General features: G+C 37.0%; 1 protein-coding gene across 1 annotated transcript; it reads left to right on the forward strand.

Moving 5' to 3' along the window:
* The first annotated feature begins 319 nt into the window (after positions 1-319).
* Positions 320-20,837, forward strand: LOC122348394 (diacylglycerol kinase delta-like). Its single transcript, XM_043243786.1, is given in 31 exon segments — positions 320-498; positions 7,720-7,830; positions 7,940-7,963; positions 7,965-8,021; positions 8,206-8,223; positions 8,225-8,311; positions 8,874-9,006; positions 9,251-9,357; positions 9,432-9,507; positions 9,510-9,553; positions 9,773-9,875; positions 10,632-10,791; positions 11,054-11,162; positions 11,632-11,771; positions 11,855-11,939; positions 12,096-12,181; positions 12,279-12,378; positions 12,628-12,832; positions 13,185-13,283; positions 14,519-14,609; positions 15,694-15,801; positions 15,972-16,068; positions 16,307-16,414; positions 17,220-17,333; positions 17,685-17,819; positions 18,336-18,496; positions 18,700-18,814; positions 19,250-19,339; positions 19,438-19,554; positions 20,336-20,444; positions 20,635-20,837. Coding segments are annotated over 31 exon segments (3,219 nt in total). The 5' UTR covers positions 320-321; the 3' UTR covers positions 20,688-20,837.
* Positions 20,838-20,846: the final 9 nt, after the last annotated feature.

Below are 20,846 nucleotides of genomic sequence, written 5' to 3' on the forward strand. Positions count from 1 at the left end.
TGTCTTTTTCAATCCTAATCCAATAAGAACATCTGCCTTGGACTATAGCTGCTTGGGATTTCCTGTGGTTCTGTGAATACTGATGCTTACCAAACAAGTTTATCTAGTTCTAAATATAGACCTTTATACGCCTCTGTGTGTTTTCATTCTCAAACGGTAGGTCCTGGTGTAATAGGATGGGCGGTCTTATCACTTCACTTGTAAGAGGAAGTTCTTTTCAAAAAGAAGGTGTGTCTTTCAGGTGCAGCCAAAAGGAAGTCGGCATGTTCCTGTGTGTCAGTTAGTGTGTGTGTGTACATGTCGATGGCTGAAGGACCCATCATGCCCAGGCTGTGTCCAGGCAGTGTGTGTTGCCTTGCCCCGCTCTTGTTTGGCTGTGATGGAGGTGGGAAGGGAGATGCCAGCCGCTTAAGAGAAGAAGACTTTTTGGAAACCTCCTCCAGCAGTTCAGTAAGAACAACAGAAGGACAGACAATCAGCAATAGTGCCTTCTCACAGGTTTGGATAGGCTACTCCTGTAATTCCACTTGACTTTGTTTAGTTCGCTAGAATGAGCACTGCAGACTGTGTTTATGTGATGGTTATATTAGTGATAATCAGATTTATTTTTAATTGTGAGGCTGAGTGTCTCATCCCGGACTCATCCGTTTGGTGATCACTTCCCGTCAGCAGATGATTCATGATTGGATTTGGGACGTATGTGTTTTGGCTTAGATTTATTGTATGTGAGATAATGCAGTATTTGTTTGTGTATTTGTGTGTGTGTGTTTGTGTGTGTGTGTGTGTTGTGTTTGTGTGTTTGTGTGTGTGTGTGTGTGTGTGTGTGTGTGTGTGTGTGCATGTCATAAGGTTTATCTGGGTTAGCAGGACATGCTTGTTTGTGCTGATCTGATTACCACAGCATTAATGTAAAGCCTGTAATAAATAACAGAACTGGATGGTCTGGATAGTTAAAGACACATAGACACTGTTATTATCAAATTCGTGGTATACAGTGTGTATAGTAATGATTGCATGGGAAAATGCAATTTTCCACTTTATATTTACAGTTATATATTTACTTTCTAGATGCTTTTGTCCAAAACAACTTTGTCACAGTCGGTATTCAGAGTGTATATAGTTTTTATTCAAATAAGATCTTTTTATTATCTCAGTGTTTCTCCTATATGGACATGAGATTAAATGAAGGGCTTCTGCTTCTCAGGTTTATTCTCTTCAGACAAAGCCCTGTTCAGTTGGAGCTTGTCAGGTAAATTCAAACATGTCTCAGCTTTTTCACATAACCTCTGGAAAAATTACAGCCCAGACAAGAATTTCTTTGATTGCAATATGTAATTTGTTTGCAGTGCTTCTCATTTATTTTGCCCTCTGTTGGAATACAGAACACATCCGTTATCTTTGTTCAACTTTCTCAGTGAAATAACAGCTTGCTGTTCACGCCCCACTCAGGAAATATATAAAAAAAAACAATCCATAAGGAATATGTAGTCACAGACGGGTCATACCTGACTTCACAGTGCTTAGTATGATCCTAGCATTAATTAATACCTTCCTTAATAATATACATAATGTACAGGAGACCTACAGGTTAATAATGGTAACAGAAACAATTGTTAGACAGACTAATCTCAATTTAAGTGTGCTAAAGTAATTTCATATCCAGTATTCTCTATGGAAGAGATCTCAGCAGTATTAAAATGTGATTTTTTTTTTTTCTTTTTTTTTTTGGTATGCTTTTGCCGCTTATTTTAGAAGAAGCTTCTAAATTGACTCTTAAATTAAATCTTAGAAAACATGATGCGTGAGCAAGCTGATTAAAATTAATCAAACTAAAACTTATACAAAATGCAATTAAAAAACAGCTTGTAACAAACTGATTACAGCTTAAAGTCAAATTAAAATAAACAAATAAAAAAATGGTTAGTTAATTAAAAACGGAGTAAAATTACACTTTTATTAGACCTGTAAAAAGGAACATATTTGCCTCTTGACTACTCGGTTGGGGGGTTTTTTGTCACAAGATAATGAGGAGACATCTTTGAAAGCCCGTTGATGGAGGGATCAGCACGAACAGTGATGTTCTGTGACCATGTGTTACGTAGGATTAGCATTTATCAGTTCTGTCATCTCTGCTGATCCAGTCTCCTCATATCTTCGACCGCTGAGTGTCCTGGCGGTCTGTAGATTGGATCACATGTGTGTCTAAATGCACATATCACTCAAACATCACTTCCTATTGAGGTCTGCAACACACCCTGTGCTCAAAATGCATTAATTTTAACATCAAATAAACACTAATATCCAAAACAGCAGACTAACATGGTTAGATGCTCTCTGGGGCGAATGGGGAGTATTTCTATCACTTGACCATTTTGGCGCTCAAAGAACTCTCCGTCTTTAATGTTCATCAGTCTCTGTGGCCAGCTTCCTTCCGCTTAGGACTTGAAAGTGTTTTTCCCACCCTGTGATGTTGCCCTAATTTTAAGTACAGCTTTTTAATTCAGCTAAAGTTTGAATTAAAGCAACAGTTCACTCAAAAAGAAAACTTTACTCACCTCAGGCCATCCAAGATGTAGATTAGTTTATTTTAAGCACATTCAAAATTCAGATGAGGCCAAACTATAATTGCCCATTGTAAAGCCCTTATAAATGAATTTAAGGGCTATCCATATCTTACAGCCCTTTATAACGTATACGCATTCATTATAGCTGATTTAGTGTATCACATGATGTGTTTATTAATCATTCAATAAAACTAATATGCTAAATGGTGTGAGATTTGCACAGTATGTGTGGAGCAGTTCTCATTAGCACATTGCTTGTGTAGAATCTGACAATCGTTATTGAATGAGTCTTGGCTTCTTCAGGTGACACCTCAGAGGTAGTAAATTCTCAGGCTGTGTGATTTAGTCTGTAATTAGCTGCACATGCACACACACACACACACACACACACACTCATAGGCTGTACTGCAGGGCTGTAATCAGTTCATTAGGTTAATTACTAGCTGTGAAAGGGACTCATAGTCTCTGTGGGCGCTTTGGGTAATTGGTCTGGCTCTAACTCAACTTTAACCAGACTGTGCTATCTAACTCAGACTGTCTCATACATACTGTTGACACTGCACATTAATCCCATCTGATCTTTAGAAGTGTCATTTTGTACGGTAAGTGATGCAATCTGATCCGCTTGCTCAGATTGTGTAGTCAATATCCGTATATCTGCATCAGTTGCTATAGTAGTGATTTTCTTTACATGACAACTGAGAGCTGCTGTCAGGAGAAAGGAAAAACGGAAATTGTGCTCTGCATATGTGATCTCACGTGGCACGAGAGAGAACATAATTGGCAGCTATTGCTGTATTTATAATTTCATGCATAAGATTCCATATCAGAAAACGTATGAGTGAATATGATTGTATTTGAATTGAGCAGTTTGCACACTATAACAAAAAGGTCACAAAAGCTTTGTGATGAGAGTAAAATGAATTTTAAGTCATTATTCACGAAACAAATATTACTTGAAATATGATCTGACCTTTTCAGAGACGTATTATAAAAATAGATTTCAATCAGATTTCTAACTAGATATGGCTGTGAATAAGATGTTTTACTGTTTATAAAAATCTGATTTGGTTTGATTCTTTGCTTACAGACAGATGAGTCAGATTTTTCCTGCCTGTCTGAACAAAGCTTCAGAGAGCTCAGTTCTGTTTGTGTGTAATTATTTATGAAATGTCTAGAAGGAGGAAAAGAGATGTTTTATATCTGAATCAACAAGGGATTTCTTAAGGAAAAACCAGTCTGTTGTTGTGATGATTAAGATCTGTGTATAACCAGTCTTTGCTAAACAGAGAAAGTGTCTTAATTATTTTGTATAAAAAAATATAGCAAGAGTGTTGACCTGTGCTTATGAGTAGTGCAGCTTATGGCCCTGCATGCTGTTAGTGCCGCACAGTGTTTGGCCACGCCTTTGGAACACTGATTGTTTGAATGACAGCTGTGTTTGCTGACAGCTCATTGGTGTTTCCATGGCAACTGATAGATAAGGGTGATTGGCTGAAATTGGGCTATTGCTCTGATTGTGTTCAGCCATTGTAAAATATACAAACAGTGTTATTTTTTACATTAAGGTTTGTACTGTTACTGTTACATGCCGCGCTTTGGCAGCTGGTCATGTGCCTCACTTGCTCTGGTTGATTTCTTCTAAATGGACACTTAATTAAGATTCATTGCATTTGAATTTGTATATGTGGGATGATACTTCCTGAATAGGCAAGCGATATGCTGGAGTTGTATGATTTGTTAATGACGTTTCATTGCTTGTGGAATCAATATTTTGAAGATCATGCTATGCTTTCTTTTTCCCTATTGTTCCCTTGCATATTTAGTGGAATAATCTTTATGTCCTCTCTCTTCAGTATCAGAAATTGCATAGAGTCATATTATGAGTATAATGACACATGATTGTCCTAATAGCTGCACTGCTTTGACTTAAAAAAGCTGCTCAGGTCCACTTTAACAGCAATTCAAGGGTCAGAAGATGATATAGTCCTCCCAATAGTTTTTAAAAAACAAAATTAAGTCTTTGAGTAATATTTCAAGGCTTTTACAAAGGTTGCAAGGAAATTCAAAAACACAAGCCATATTTTACAAAAAGGTAGATTAATCAGAGCAGAGGATAGACTCAGCAACCATAAATAAAAATGGCAGAATCCAAGTTGTTTTTTCCGAGGCTGCATACAGTATCTTAGCAATTCCTATTGACATAAATAGGAATGCTGACGGATATCTCTATCCAGCTTTTATAGCTACTTGGATCTAATCAGCTTTGCTGAAAGGAATCATGGGATTTGTAGTTGTAGCTCTATGTAGGGCATTGCAGAGGCACTGTGCCCTTCAAATGAGAGGACAATAGAGGAGGATAAAACGGAGAAAGGAGAGGGTGACAGAAAACAGGGAAAGGAATAAACAGGGTGAGTTGGAATGACGCAAGAAAGAAGAGAGAAAGGAGGAAGAGAACAGCAGGGCGAATACAGAAGCTGAGGATTTGAGAGGAACTAAAAAGAGAGAGAGGGGAGGATTAGAAGAGGAAGAGGAGATTAAACAAAAATAGCAATCATTGTGTGAGGATGTCTGTCCTTAGAGTTCCTCTGAGTCACCAGCTGACATCACTCTGTGTGTGTGTGTGTGTGTGTGTGTGTGTGTGAAAGAGAAAGAGTTTGCTTGCACACTGTGACAGATCAAAGATGTCCTCATCTTTTATGAATGTGGAACCAGCTCTGTTCTGAAAGGATGAAGTGAGTGATGTCTGGCTCTGATGCTTGTCTTGGTGTAGAGGGAAGCTTCACTGGCAGACATCCAAAAGACTCTCACACCTAAACTTGCACACACTTATTTGTTTCATTTTATACACACACATATACCTTTATTTTTCTTTTTTTTTTTTAACCTTGTTGTTTTCTAAGCTAATTATATTTTTCTAGAATACAAATAGGTTTGTATAAATGTGTCCATAATTTAATTGATTTTAGTTGTATTCAAGAAAAACTGAAATACCTGACCCACACACACATTTTACCTGCTAAAAGTACGATATACATACAACAGATTTCTGCTATTTTTGCATGAATCTAAATATGACTACAGATAAACAATTCCTAAATCTGCTCCAAGAAACCATTATTTAACTCTTAAGTAAATGTTTTTTTCAATTGAAAATGACCCCCAGATGTCCTCAAAGGAAGGATTTTGACAGATTTAACAACCTTCTGATGGCAGTTATGTCCCACACACATTTATGAGCTCTTCTGGGAGTCATGGTGGAGAAAATGAGACACCTGTTGAAAGGCATGTGGAGAATATAATCACCTGCAAAACTGACTCAGAGGTTACACTGACATTACTCCTGAAAGTGGCTCAAATCTGATTTTATCCCCCCTTCACATGTGACATAAGCCTCAATTTTATTTTTATGCTTGTATGTGATATACAGTACATGCAATTTAGTATATTTAAAATATGCTTATTAAATGAGATTTTGAATGGCACACTGAAGTTTAAATTAAAATAGATACCTTACAGTTTGTTGGATTTACTGTTTACTGTAAAAATGCTGCATTGTATTTCTTAAATTGTTAAAATTATTTCTAGTGTGCTTTAAAGTAAAACTTTTGATTTGACATTATTACAGATCACACATTTTAAAAGTATGTTTGCTAAGAAATGCTGTGTTAAGTAAACATCTCTGGCTTCTGTGTCATTAAAATTATATTTGGATTTTTTTTTTTAAATGCACTTTTAAGATTTGAAGTACACTATAAATGCGCATTCAAGACAATTAAGCAAACTTATTTTTCTCAAGGGTAGGAGTGTGTAAAAATGAGAATCAGGCTCTTTGACCTTTTATTTTGAATATAGACAGAACACACACACTTTTCTTCTCACCAGACCATGCAGCTCTGTTAATGAATTCACTCCCTTCATATGTACGTCATTACTCTTGGAAGTTTGCCTGGCTAGGTTACTCATATTGATTCCTTAATGTTTAGCAACAACACTCTCCCTCTCCTTGTTTTCAGTGTGACAGACCCGTGAAAGACAGAGACGCTGTCATTTCTGTACCATCAGCCTATCTCACTGCTGACTAAGCTACTGGCATTGTTCTGCCACAATCCACTTATGAAATCCACATCTCACGTCACGAGAGGGCACAGAATATGCCCCTGCATGTTTAGACAAGGACAGACTCTGTTGTAATTTCAATTTACTGTGCCACGAAGTACAGCTGTATTTGATGACTTGTTGAAAGACTTTTATAGCTTTTATTTTTTCTCTGCCCTTCAGGAGAGATTGAAGCATCAAGGTTTATGATGAAAGTTAGAGATGAATTGATGACATGACAGTGTTTTAAAGGTCCACGGTGAACTTTATGGAAATATGGCAGTTCATCTCAGCGTTATATAGCACTTGAGTCAGGAATGTTGCTAGGCGACAAACCAGGTTTTACTGTAAGCTTACCATTGTTTGTTTTTTGTGGACAATTGAACGAGAGCGATGCAAAGGAAAAGGAAGCATTAGAAAGTGATCTAACTGGTCTTTCAGTGTTGTTATGGTAAATCTGATAGATACTCTTATATGGTTTTAATATACCAGTTCCCATTAGTCTTTTCCTAGGAATTAAATACCTTTCATTCACGAAGATCTACCTATTACCCATTAAAAATGTATATATTGACTAATTACTTCCAGCTACCAAAAAGAGCTAATTTTCTCATGTTTATAACCAGCAACAACAGCATAAATACTATTGAAAAAAAGCATAGAAAATGTGTAAAAAATTTCAATTCCATCTGGTCCTGGTGATAAGCCACTGTGATTGAACTACAGGATTCTTAATGGAAGTTGAAGCCTCGGGGGTTTGTGTGCGTTGATTTATTATTATGCTTCAGCATAACAAGCAAAAGACTGAATTTCATGCATGTGCAAAAGAAGCAATTTATGAACACCAGTAAATCCAATGGGCTGTGAAGCAGTTTCTAAAAATAGCCAGTTCTAGCACGGCAGGAAAATGTTTCATTATGAAAAATGTGGCAGTGAAACGTGTTTGCACACACAGACACATGGATGCTACTATGAAAATAAATCAAGTTGTGTTTGCATTAGCTGTCTTTTATGCTAATTTTAATCTCTTTTCTTTTTCTTTGCATTTGTTTTGCAGAAGAGTGTGAAGGAGGGTCTTCTGCTCAAACAGACCAGCTCTTTTCAGAGATGGAAGAGGAGGTATTTCAAACTGCGAGGCAGGACTCTCTACTATGCCAAAGATTCAAAGGTCAGAGCAGGGGACTGTGTTCCTCTGGAGTAGACTGAAGCTCAGGTGGTGCTGTATAGGTGCTTGTTTCAGTGTTTGTTGGTGACAGAAACATACCACTGTCTTGCAGTCTCTCATATTTGACGAGGTTGACTCTCTCAGATGCCAGTGTGGCTGAGACCAGCACTAAGAACATCAACAACAGTTTCACAGTAAGTAAAACCTCTTCTCAGTAGGTTTCTCGAGACCCAGTGAATGATTTTTGTAACGTGCTATCTACAGCAGATAGTGATCTCACTGGATTTTGAGACAACCCCATTAATTAGTTTGCTGTCATTTGTTCATTCATTATTTAATAGCTCACACCTGCTGAATGTCTTTGGCTCTCTATCCTAGGTTATCACTCCATTTCGTGAAGCTGATGTTGTGTGCAGAGAGCAGGAAGGAGATGGAAGACTGGATCAGTGCTTTGAAATCTGTACAGAAATGGGAGACTTATGAGGTTGGTGTCTAAAACGTCACCTTTAACCCTCTCCATAATCATTTGAAACTTTCAGTTAATTTGCATTGATGCCCTTGGTGGCTGCACATTAAACAGTTCGATGTTCCATCACATGGATTTCTTAGTTAAGTGATCAATAAAGCAACAAAAGTAATTACTATAATTGTAATTGTGTTTAGGTGAAATATTGATGCAAACAAGTTAGCGTTTTAGCCCATTTGAGCTTAAAAAGCTTACAAAATTATTAAAACTATGTAGACATTTTTTTTAAAGAAATGATTTTAACATTTAAGTTAAAAAAACAATCAACAAAGATTTAAAAACATAAAAATGTCAAAAAAAAACACAATTGTAAAAATGAAAATGAAAACATAAAATATACACAAACAAATTCAAAATATTCGTAAAAACTATAATAGTTTTCTGCTTATACTAAAATAACACTATCTTGAAGCCCCATTGGTAGTTGAGCCCCAGCCCCCTGGTTGAAAATCACTCCTCTAGATATATGTATATATGTATTTATAGTGTCATGACACTGATATGATTTTATTGATCTCAGGCCAGTCAGTTTAACATGGAGCACTTCTCTGGGATGCACAACTGGTACGCCTGCTCTCATGCCCGGCCCACCTTCTGCAATGTGTGTCGAGAGGCTTTGCCGGGGGTCACCTCTCATGGTCTTTCCTGTGAAGGTAAACATTAACATTAAGATTTATTATTTTCGTCTTGTTTATTTTTCTCTCTGTCATTTTGTTTGAATTTCCCTTTCTTTGCCATTTATGCCTTCACACATTGTTTATTCTGGTTGTAGAACTAACAATGGCATTGTATCTTTACAGCATAATCAATGAGTCATGAATAGGAACATTGCCCTCAGCCTGTTATCACTTTCTAGTGACGATCTGTTTATTCTCATCTTTTCTCTGCGCGTGATAGTGTGCAAGTTCAAAGCCCACAAGCGCTGTGCTGTACGATCCACAAATAACTGTAAGTGGACTACTCTGGCATCAATAGGAAATGACATCATAGAAGATGAAGATGGAGTAAGTGAATCTTTGAATTTTTGGTCTCAGTGATAGTCTATACTGTACCTAAATCAGTGCGTTTGTGTATACAGGTGTCAATGCCACACCAGTGGTTGGAGGAACCTGCCGGTCAGCGCAAAGTGTGTGTGTGCGATCGAAACTGTGGTAGCGTCGTCGACTACAGGACTGGCGGTGCCTCTGGTGTAAAGCTATCGTACGTCAACTTCCTACCCAATTTTTAAACACAGTGCTATGTATATCACTCACACCCACTATGTAGCATCACACCCATTCACTCTGAACAACAACTAGATGTCACATAAACACCTAGAGCTTACTGGAAAGACTATGACTTCATATTTATACAGGTGTGTAGCTAATGTGTCTCCACTGATAGGTATGAGTAGCTAGTGATCTATCTGCCTGTGTGTAGGTGCATAACAGCTGTAAGGAGCAGTTGGGAAAGGTTTGTCCTCTGGGTCAGTGTAAGGTCTCCATCATTCCGCCCACTGCACTTAACAGCATCGACTCTGACGGTAAGGGTTTCCCTGGCAACTGCATCAGCTCAGCTGTATCTATAACGCTCATATACATTGTCATATGCTTTTGTGTATGGACTTGCAAATTACATTATTTAGTTGAAGTATAATCATCAGTATGACAGTTAAATATACCATATATCTGCTTTGAACTCTATATATACAAAAATGTGTCATGATTTCTTTGTTTTCCACTTTGATAAGATGTCATCATATTAGAATGATTTCTTAAGGACTATGTGACACTGGAGTAATGTCTTCATTTTATATTTTAATAAAACAGACAAACAGTTATATTAAAAGTGTTATATCTTACAACTAAACTTATTTCTACTTTTTTTTAATTCTACATTAATCAACAAAATTATTATTCTTTATGTTAGATGTAACCAAAAATGTAACCCAACATATAAGATATAATGGCATATTATGTTTATTATATATATTAAACGGTATTAAATTGTTTTAAATTATTGTAATGAATACAATTTCTCTAGAGTTAGACTGATCTCACCAATTCAGTACAGCCATGATTCATTTTTTACAACTTTTTTTACAAATTTTTTACAAGTTTTCTGCTACATTTACAACAGAGACATTGTTAAAGAGATGGTCTTTTAAAGCTGGTTACATTTCCAAACGTGACATCCCTCCCAAGTTCTTCTCCTCTCCTCTCCTTCTCTCATTGCCACTCTCTCTCCTCCCTCTCCAATCCCTCCACTGTCCCTCTTCATCATCCCTTGCTCCCTGCAGGCTTCTGGAAAGCCACCAGTCCATCCTGTTCGAGTCCTCTGCTGGTGCTGGTGAACAGTAAGAGTGGAGACAACCAGGGCGTGAAGTTCCTGCGCAGGTTTAAGCAGCTATTAAACCCAGCACAGGTCTTTGACCTCATGAATGGCGGACCACAGCTGGGGTGAGGTTAACGCCCGCTTATCACACACTGCAATAGCAATTAAAAGGCTATGTAAGGCAATAAAAGAGTCAGGAATCAGTCACAGTAGCTTAGCTTTTACAACAACCAAACATTTTTACTTGATAACTGTAACATTCTCAGTCAAGATGTCCTTTTAAACTTTTAATAGCATCCTGACTTGTTTTATCATACAATTTTGTTGGCAAAGTAAATTTGCTCTCTGAACCATATTTGTTTTTTTCATTTTTGTTTGTGCATTCAGGCTTCGTCTCTTCCAGAAGTTTGAGACCTTTCGTATCCTGGTGTGTGGTGGAGATGGGAGCGTGGGCTGGGTTCTTTCTGAACTGGACAAACTCAGTCTGCACAAACAGGTCAAAATAACCAGAAAAGAAGTTTTTACATTTTAATAAAAGATTATGAAAACAATCACTGTTTTAGAATAGCATGCACAGGTGTAAAAATAGACCACTACCATTCAGAATGTTATTTTTTAAGAAATGCATTTAATTAGCCAAAAGAGAGTAAATTCATTTATAATATTGCAAAAGATTTCTATTACAAATAAATGTTTTATTTATCAAAGAAGACAAAAATGATAATCATTTTCAGCAATCAAATCAGCATATTAGGATGTTAAAGTGTTGTGTGACTGAAATAATGCCTGTCGTAAAATTCAGCTTTGCCTTCACAGGAATAAATTTCCTTTTAAAACATTTTGATCAAACAAATGCTTGGTCAGCATAGACGTTTGTCAAAATCTTACAGACCTGAAAATGCTTGAGTGGTAGTAGACTGTACATACAGTAGAGTCACATCTTCGTTATGTTGTGTGTGTAACAGTGCCAGCTGGGTGTGTTGCCGCTGGGCACAGGAAATGACCTGGCTCGGGTTCTGGGCTGGGGAGGACTCTGTGATGATGATGCTCAGCTGCTACAGATACTAGAAAAACTGGAGAGAGCTACAACCAAGATGCTGGACAGGTGAGACAGAGGAAAAAGAGAGAGACATGAATGACTCTCATCAAACTAATTTTTCTGTTCCTGAATGTGTGTGTGTGTCACAGATGGAGTGTGATGACTTATGAAGTGCCCACCAAACAGACTCCAGCTATTGTAAAGGAGGAGGATTCATCAGACTCTCCCTTACAGGTAATCTTGTGATAATATTTCACAGCATTCCGTTTTTTACCATAATTTGATCAAATAAATTCAGTCTTGGTAGAACTTCTTTCAAAAATATTAAGTGTCACTAACTCAAAGTTACTCTATGTTACTAAGTGTCTAAATTATGCTTTTGAAATACAGATTACACAATATGCTGATTCTGTTGCCACTCATTTGACCAAAATCCTAGACTCTGACAAGCACAGCGACGTTATATCATCTGCTAAGTGAGTATAAAAATGGTTTGTGCGTGTAGATGTGTTGTGAGGGTTATGTTTATTTTATTTAAAAAATATATTGTCTTCCTGTCTCTCTCTGTGACAGGTTTCTGTGTGGAACAGTTAATGATTTTGTGGCTGAAGTTGGCAAAGCTTATGAAAGGGCCACGGAGAATAAAGAGGAGGCTGATGCTATGGCAAAAAAGGTAAATCTGGAGCCATTTTTAGCAATTAAATTATGAGCCCAAATAACGTGAAAATCGTTAAACTAATTATGAGTTTAATAGGTAGTCAAACTGAATGAACATTCATTAGATGAGTTAATTAACAGTAAATAGATTACTGAAATGAACAGATACATAGACAGTCAAATAAACGCTTAAATGAAGAGTCCTGTTCTTTATAAACCCCCCAAAATTTGTAATTTTAGATTTTTACTGGTGTGTCTCTCGCAGTGTGCAATGTTGAACGAGAAGCTGGACTCTTTGGTTAAGGCTCTTAGTGAAGACGCCAATGCCCAGCTGGTACCCTCCGGATCTATCTCTCCAGACGAGAGCGACACTGATCAGACCAGACCCTTCAGATCAAGAGAGCAGCTGATGCTGAGAGCCAACAGCCTGAAGAAAGCACTTCGACAAATCATAGATCAGGCAGAAAAAGGTAATCCTTCACTGTATATGACTGGAAAATAAACTGGATTTTAAGCCAGTTTTAAATTACATGGAATTAACTTCAAGTCAAAACAAATAATTTATATATTGTAGAGTATTGTTATAGAGATAATTGTTAAAAAACAGCTTGTTCAGGACATGTCCAAAGAGAAAAAACATGAAAAGGCTATAATAAAAAACATTTTAGTTTGTATTTTTTCTGTGTGTGTCTTGTATTGAAATAAGTTAAAACTAAAACTGAAATCTATTGATTGCAAATGTCCAGTACAAGAATGACACAGCATGTTACAGTGGCTATTTGACCACTTCAGTCAATATTTAATTAGACTGTTTTTTCTCAGTGGTGGATGAGCAGAACAGACATACCCAGGTGCAGAGAATGTCGTCCTCATCATCAATCAAAAGAGGAAGCAGTGAGGACCTTAAGGAAGCGGAGCCACGTGAGTAATAAACTCAGTTTATGAATATCAATAGATGATGCCTGGCAATTAGATCCTTAGTTTTAACAATTCATTTGTTCAATGAAAAGTTTTTTTTTTCTGTAGCTCTAAAATTTGATTCAAACATTTGCATTTGAATAAAAGTAAATGTATAAATTGGGGGAATACAAAAAATAACAATATATGTGCAGAATGTCCTGGTGGGCGCCCTTTCTTCAGTTAAATTGAAGCAGCAAGTACATCATGCAACCCAGACACTGTCTAGAAAAGGTCGTCCCTCAGAACTGTCTGTATGAGCAGGGAGACAGGAAAAAGGAAAAGGCCAAGGATCACTTGAAGGAGCAACAGAGTTAATTAACATCAACTATATCAGCATGCATAACACTGCATTAGCTCACATAAAGGGCAGCACCAAAGAATCCATTTTCCATAAAGAACTTGTGTTTTATTGAATTTGTTATATTTTCACTGACATTATCAAAATAATTTTCTAATATATTTTATATCATATTTATTAATATAAATCAGTCACATAAAACTGATTTGAGTGTTTCTGAGTCCTTTGAAAAAATGAAAATTGAACTAAACATCAGCTTTTACTAAAATTCTCTCTTGTCCATATTACTCAAATGTAATCAAAGAAAATAACCTTACTAGAAAAGTGTTTTTTTTCTGTCATTTAGAAACCGAATAACAAATTTAGCATACATAGAATACAAGGGAGTACATTTCTGTTGTTTTATGTGTTTTTGCACAGTGAGATCTTTTGGTGTTTCATATCCTGTTATGCTGGAGTTTTGTGAGGTTACCACTGCACTGTGGACTAGAGCGTGTGAATTGGTGGAGGATAAAGAAAATTAAGTCTATATTTGCGTAGTGTGTTGCTTTATTTCAAAAAGCGATAACTGCATACAGTTTGCCAGTGCAGTGATTTGTGTGAGTTAATTTCTTCAACTGGGTTTACTCAATTCACTTGTGTTTCAGGTACTGGTTAGAGAAAGTAGATTTTATGGAGTTCATTTAGTTTTAATAAATGCATTTTCTAAAATCAGTCAAATAACTCATTGTTTTTTATGCTGTATAAATTCCGTTTTTTTAACCACTAAAAAAAACAATTTAGCGGCCCTTTTTTAAGACTACTGCGATACCCATTATTATTATTTTTTTGTACTATTTTCCTTTCTATGCTATTTGTCATAGCTGCATGTCTCTCTGCCGCTTCATTTTATTGACAGGTCAAAACACAATGAGTCCAACCACTACGGCCCCTATTTTGCTGGAGAAATCAGAAAGCTTCAGCACTGTGCTTTTCTCTGAAGACTCTGTGTAAGACCATGCAAACACGCATGCACACACGGACATTAAAGAGCTCTTATCTTCCTCCACAGAAGTGCAGTAATGACATTTGTGGTTCCTTTAGCTCTAAAACCATGCTGGCGGTGTAATATCCCATGGTGTGTTTGCTATTCCTCTCACCAATGCTCTAGTTCAGCACAGTCTCATTGGACATAAATCTGTTTTCATATTGAGTCCTTCATTTGACTCTTTTCTCTGACTTTCAGAGATTATCTTTAGGTAATGCATACTCCATGGCTGTACCTTGAAACCTATTGTGAGCTACATGTCTAGACAGTGTTTGTTGGCCTCATCGGTGCTTTTGGAAGTTATATATTGCCCACAAATGCAGCACAATGCATTTTTACCCCAACATACTATATATGTTTCAAGAGCTCATGGTTACAATGTTAGCATTATTTTCTTAATTATAGAGATCAGTTTTAGATTAGCTGTAAATGAGTAAAGAGTGCTGTGCATGGCATTGCAACACTATGGAAATCTATACATTTTAGATTCTGTATGATTAGCAACAGATCCCGGACATTCTCAAAATATATATTGTGATAATAGTATTGCGTGCATTGTTCAGATCATAAAGCTAATGGGACCTCATCTTGCCATCTCAGCATATAGGTGGCTCTTTATGAAAAGATATCATACATTAAAAAATCCAATATTTTCATATGTAATATGTAAATTGAACACATTAATTAATTAATTAATTATATATGTATATGTGTGTATGTGTGTGTATGTATATATTATATTTATTTATTTTTATATAAAAGTTCTTACTTACCCCAAACGTTTTGTATTATATATAAACTCTTAGCCCTTCTCATAGTCATTATTAAAAGATACTTGTCTGACAAACCCAAAATAGTTTACCTTTGTGACATTGCCACAATTTAATCTATAAATAAATGAATACAGTTTTCACTGTGTATTTTGACCAATGTCAGTATGATGTATACAACTCCCTGTGCTTTTCATTTAGCTTCTCAAAAATATTTTTGATTCATAAGTGACTCGGCTTACATGCTTTCTTCCTGCTTGTTTCTTTGTTCCGCAGGCAGTGCACAGAAAAGTGTGTGATGAATAACTATTTTGGCATTGGGCTAGACGCCAAAATTTCTCTAGAGTTCAACAATAAGAGAGACGAGCACCCAAAAAAGTGCAGGTATAAGAAATAGAAAATGTTTGATAATTGCTAAATACAGTTCACTTAATCCATATGAATGCATTACTAGTTGTAAATGTGTATTAGTCCTTTGTTGTCGTCAGATTTTTTTCAGTTATGCTGTTTTTATATAATGTTGACTGAAACTGTGCAATCTATGTTTTTAACAGTAGCCGCACTAAAAACATGATGTGGTACGGAGTGCTAGGGACCAAAGAGCTGGTGCAGAAAACCTATAAGAACTTGGAACAGAGAGTCCAGTTGGAGGTATGAGCATGAAAGATGCTAACGTATGGGCAAAACTCATGTCTCTTTCTGACCTTTAATGGAAAGAGAAAGTACTCCTTGTGCCATTTATTTGACTTCAGTTCACATACTATAAATGAAGTTCTGGATATGTACTGTTCATTCATGTAAGAAGTCATGGTTTCATGTTTCAGACATTTTTCTGAGACCCTATACATAACGTAACTACTCCCTTTTTTATTTCTCTTTTTGTGGACAGTGTGACGGAGTGCCCATGTCCTTGCCAAGTCTTCAGGGCCTTGCTGTTTTGAACATCCCCAGTTATGCAGGGGGCATTAATTTCTGGGGTGGCACCAAAGAGGACAATGTGAGTCCATCAGTGAAACCAAATTTCAGTACAGCACTTTACTTTCCAGAGGGCAGTTTAGTTCAGCAAAGTGAAAATCATCTCAGTGTTGAACAGATGAATCTGTGCCCTGCATTTATCTTCAGTGCATCTCTTTAATGTTCTGAGCTGTCAATAAACAATGGCTCCTGGCCAGAGTTTCTTCCTGCAGATATGACTTTCAGAATGCATCAACCACATTTACAGCCACTCATCAATCCGTGACTTTCCTTTCATCGTCATTTTTAGAGCTAGAGCAATCTGTCAACAAGAAGCAATATGAAACCTGTAAGTGCATTGTAGTGTATAAACAAGAAGCAATATAAACCTGTATGGAGAGCAAATGATGTAAAATGGAAAAAGATGAGAATATTAAACAGCACTGAACAATAAGTGTGCTAATGTATAGTAGTACACTGAAGACTAGTAAATAGATGTATTTTATGCTCTTGCTCATGCAATATTTTCTATATATATATATATATATATATATATATATATATATATATATATATATATATATATATATATATATTACAGAGGAAACCATACTGACTGGAGTGACTCTGTTATTGGATCTTTCCAGCTCTGTAACACATTTCCCAGCAAGAGTCATGTGCATAAGACATCTGTTCCTTCTTGGGTTTCATGTGATTTTATTTTAGTTTCTTATATTAAATCATGCATTTAAAATAGATTAATTAAAATGGATTTATGAGTTGTGTAAATCAAATATAAGTTAATATGTGGTTGACATGAAATTTTGTCTGCTGTTGTATTTGTGTAGAATTTTGGGGCTCCATCTTTTGATGATAAGAAGTTGGAGGTGGTGGCTGTGTTCGGCAGCATGCAGATGGCTATGTCCCGAGTCATCAACCTGCAGCATCACCGCATCGCACAGGTCTGAACTCAAGAACACAATTCACTATTTAAAAAATGATCTTTCTTTGAATACGTGTTTTGGAATTAGAACGAATTTAAACCACACCCTAATAGGACTAGAATCAGAATGCCATGACTCGCTATTGCAATTTAAAGAAATGCAACAGTTTATTGACAACACAATATATAATAATTGCACTGTACTTAGTTTACTTAGTTGAAAGATTAGGGTAATTAAGAACATTCAGAGAAACATATTTTCTCACCATGTAACCTAAAGTTGTTTTGTTTCTGAAAAATTTGTCATATATGGTGCATAATTTAATATTACAATCAGTAGGAATGTATTTAACGCAGGCTGTCTCCTCAGTGTCGGCAGGTGAAGATCACGATCCTGGGTGATGAAGGTGTGCCCGTGCAGGTGGACGGTGAGGCCTGGATTCAACCTCCTGGCATTGTCCAAATCGTCCACAAGAACCGAGCTCAGATGCTCACCAGAGACCGGGTCAGTGTTCGCACGCCTGTTGTTTTTATTACAGGCAAGCATTGCAAGTCACCTCTATGCAATGCATGATCATTTTCACTTGTTCAGGTCAATCTCTGGCTTAGTTTAGTTTAGTTTCAAGCTTAGTTTAGTTTAATAACAGTTAAAATAACAAGTTGTGAAATTAGTTCAGTTTAAGGCTAAACAGCTCTACAGATGGCAAAAGAGACAATATTCAGCTGTTCAGGGTTGAGTCAGTTAAGTTCAGTCACAGTGTTGTTGTAAAATTCATCAATTATAAAACAAAGACAATTAAAAAAATAAAGCAGTTCTACAGAAAATGGTAGTATCATCTTTTCTAGCTCAACTTGAACTCACATAATTGTTCAGAAATCATTGTAATATTTTGTGCTCAGCGAGTAGCTAATATTATCATTATCAGTGTCGGATGCAATGAGTGTCAGATGGCACCCAAAAAATCTCTGATCTCAAACTCGAGCGCAGAAGAGTGAACATTGTGTGTTGCTGTGACATCAGGCGTTCGAGAGCACGCTGAAATCGTGGGAAGACAAGCGGAAAGGTGACAGCCGCCCAGCCCGGCCTCGACTGAATTCCCAGCAGTCCATGGAGTATCTGACAGAAGAGGAATGTGCGCAGGTGCAGCAGCTTGGTTTAGTGGCCGACACACTCATCAACAGGTGCGTCAGTGTGTGTGTGTGTGATATTATTTCATAACTATTTGAGGGCTACTGTTTTACCTGAAACCGCACCCATTACTGTAACTTCTAAATCTCAGAAATGCGACACTTCCTTGTGTTAATTTCACGGTGTATTAAAGGCTTAGGTGAAGGAAAGGCATGTGTTTTTCTGCTGCTGAATGTGTCGTGATGGTGTTTTGTAGGATTCGGGAGGTGGCCAAGACTCATAAAGTGGTGGAGCAGGAATTAGCTCACTCTGTCAACGCCAGTGCTGCAGTCCTGAGTGAAGCCTTCCCCTCCAAACCCTCCAGTCCTGAGGTGACAGTTTAACAACCACAGTTAACACATGTATGACGCCCAGCTGTACTTCGCTGACTGTAAGCTACCTGATGTGGAATCAAGGAAGTTACTGTCACAAATATTCTTTTCAAAGATTTGAAATGTCATGTTTTGAGTGAAAACCCCGCAGCATGCACTCATAGCTCATAGCAGGAAGGGATGAGGATCAGCTCAGTCCAACTCTGTTTTAAAGGTTACCGAGTGCACCTTTCAGACTTCAGTAGGAAAAATAGCAGGTCCTTTCTTCCTGCTGAGACTTTCAGCAAGTTCTTATTGAGCTGCTCACGCTGTTCTCCACAGGAACTCCATTGACCAGCCAATAGAAGAATAACTGAAGGAACTAAATAGCACCGTGTGTTAAAGAGTCTGCCAGGAAGTCAAACCAAACCTGAACTGTGTGTGTTGTCTCTGCAGGGTTTGAGTCGCAGTACAGCTGTAGACATTGTCAACAGCAGTAAAGTTCTCCAGCAAGAGACTAAGATGCTGCTGGAGGGGAAACTGCTGGTGAGCGGCATCAATGTTTGTCTCTGTTCTTATACAGAAGTAATGCAGGCGGAAATATGATAAAGATATTTTCTGTGTGTGTGTGTGTGTGTGTGTAGCAGTTGGAGCCTTCTCAAAAAGAGGAGCTTCTTTCCACAGTGGACAGCCTCAGCGCTGAGTTACACAAGCTTGAGGACATTCACTGGATCTGTCCCAGCATGCACTGCTCTGAAGAGGTTTGTCTCCTACACAGCATTCATTTTTTTTAGTGTGACCATTTTAGACTTGGATTTTAGTAACATTTTATTTATATAGCACATTAGTTTTATTCTGAAATTAAAAAAGTACATCAATTTACTTCAAATAAAAGTTATGTGTGGTATGATTTATTTTTTTGTCACGTTTTTGAAAGAGCATTCATATCCTCATGAAGAAGACTGCATTTATTTGATCACAAGTGAATATTACAAAAACTTAATTGTATCATTCTAATAAAAATAATTTGTTGCTCAAGAAACATTATTAATATCAAGTATAACAAATATTTAAAACAGTTCTTGTGCTTATTTTTTGTGGAATTAACAAAAGTTAATATAATAAATTTTTTTTGATTAACAAAAGTTAAAAATAAATATAAAATATAAATCTTTTGTAATATTTTAATGCCTGTACAGTAACTTTTGATCAATTTAATGCATCTTGGTTAAATAAGTATTTTAAATAAATACTTTTGTTTTATTAATATATTCATTTCAATTAAAAAACGGTTTTAATCTTTGTATGGTAGTCTATAAATTGTCATACGGCATCGTCATATCGTATCATTCAAATTCTTTTTTTATTATTTCTGAGTCAGTGTTTATAATGTTGCATTTAATCTTGAATCACTCTGCAACATAGCATGAAGCTAATCATGTGACAAAAAGAACATGCATCACATGCATTAACAGATTCCAGATTATTAGACTGCATTTCATTCTCTTTCTTCTTGTCTTCCTGTTGTTGGTTTAATTCCAGGACCCGTCCCGTGTGCCCGGGAAAAGCAGTATGAAGCTGAAAATCATGCCCAAGGGGAAGAAGGAGAGAGAGAGGTTACACAAGCAGCGGTCCAGCGGCTCTCTGTCAGGTAAGAGTCACATTCAGTAACCTCTTAATCTCACCATTATTCCCGAGAACATAAATGCAGCATTAGTAAGCATAAGAGGTTCATTAAGAACATTCAAAAAAAAAAAAAAAAAAAAAAAAACCCTAATTAAATCACAGCAAATGAATCATACTTAAACGCACAACCTCACACTTTTGTTTGCACCGCTCAGGATCTTGGGATATCAAGGGCGGGATGTGTGATGTGGATCCTGCAGGCAACTGAAAAGCTTGTGGGTGGTTTGTCAGGACCCCCACGGGACGCTGCTTTCCAGCCAGTGAGGGAGGACAGGAGACACATGTCCCACGCGGCCCGGCACTGCATTACTGAGCTTCTGTTGTGTTTCTTCTGCACCAGCGGACGCCGTCACGGGAAATGCTCGTC

Source organism: Puntigrus tetrazona, chromosome 7 (genome assembly GCF_018831695.1).
Source record: "Puntigrus tetrazona isolate hp1 chromosome 7, ASM1883169v1, whole genome shotgun sequence".
NCBI classification, from domain to species: Eukaryota; Metazoa; Chordata; class Actinopteri; order Cypriniformes; family Cyprinidae; genus Puntigrus; species Puntigrus tetrazona.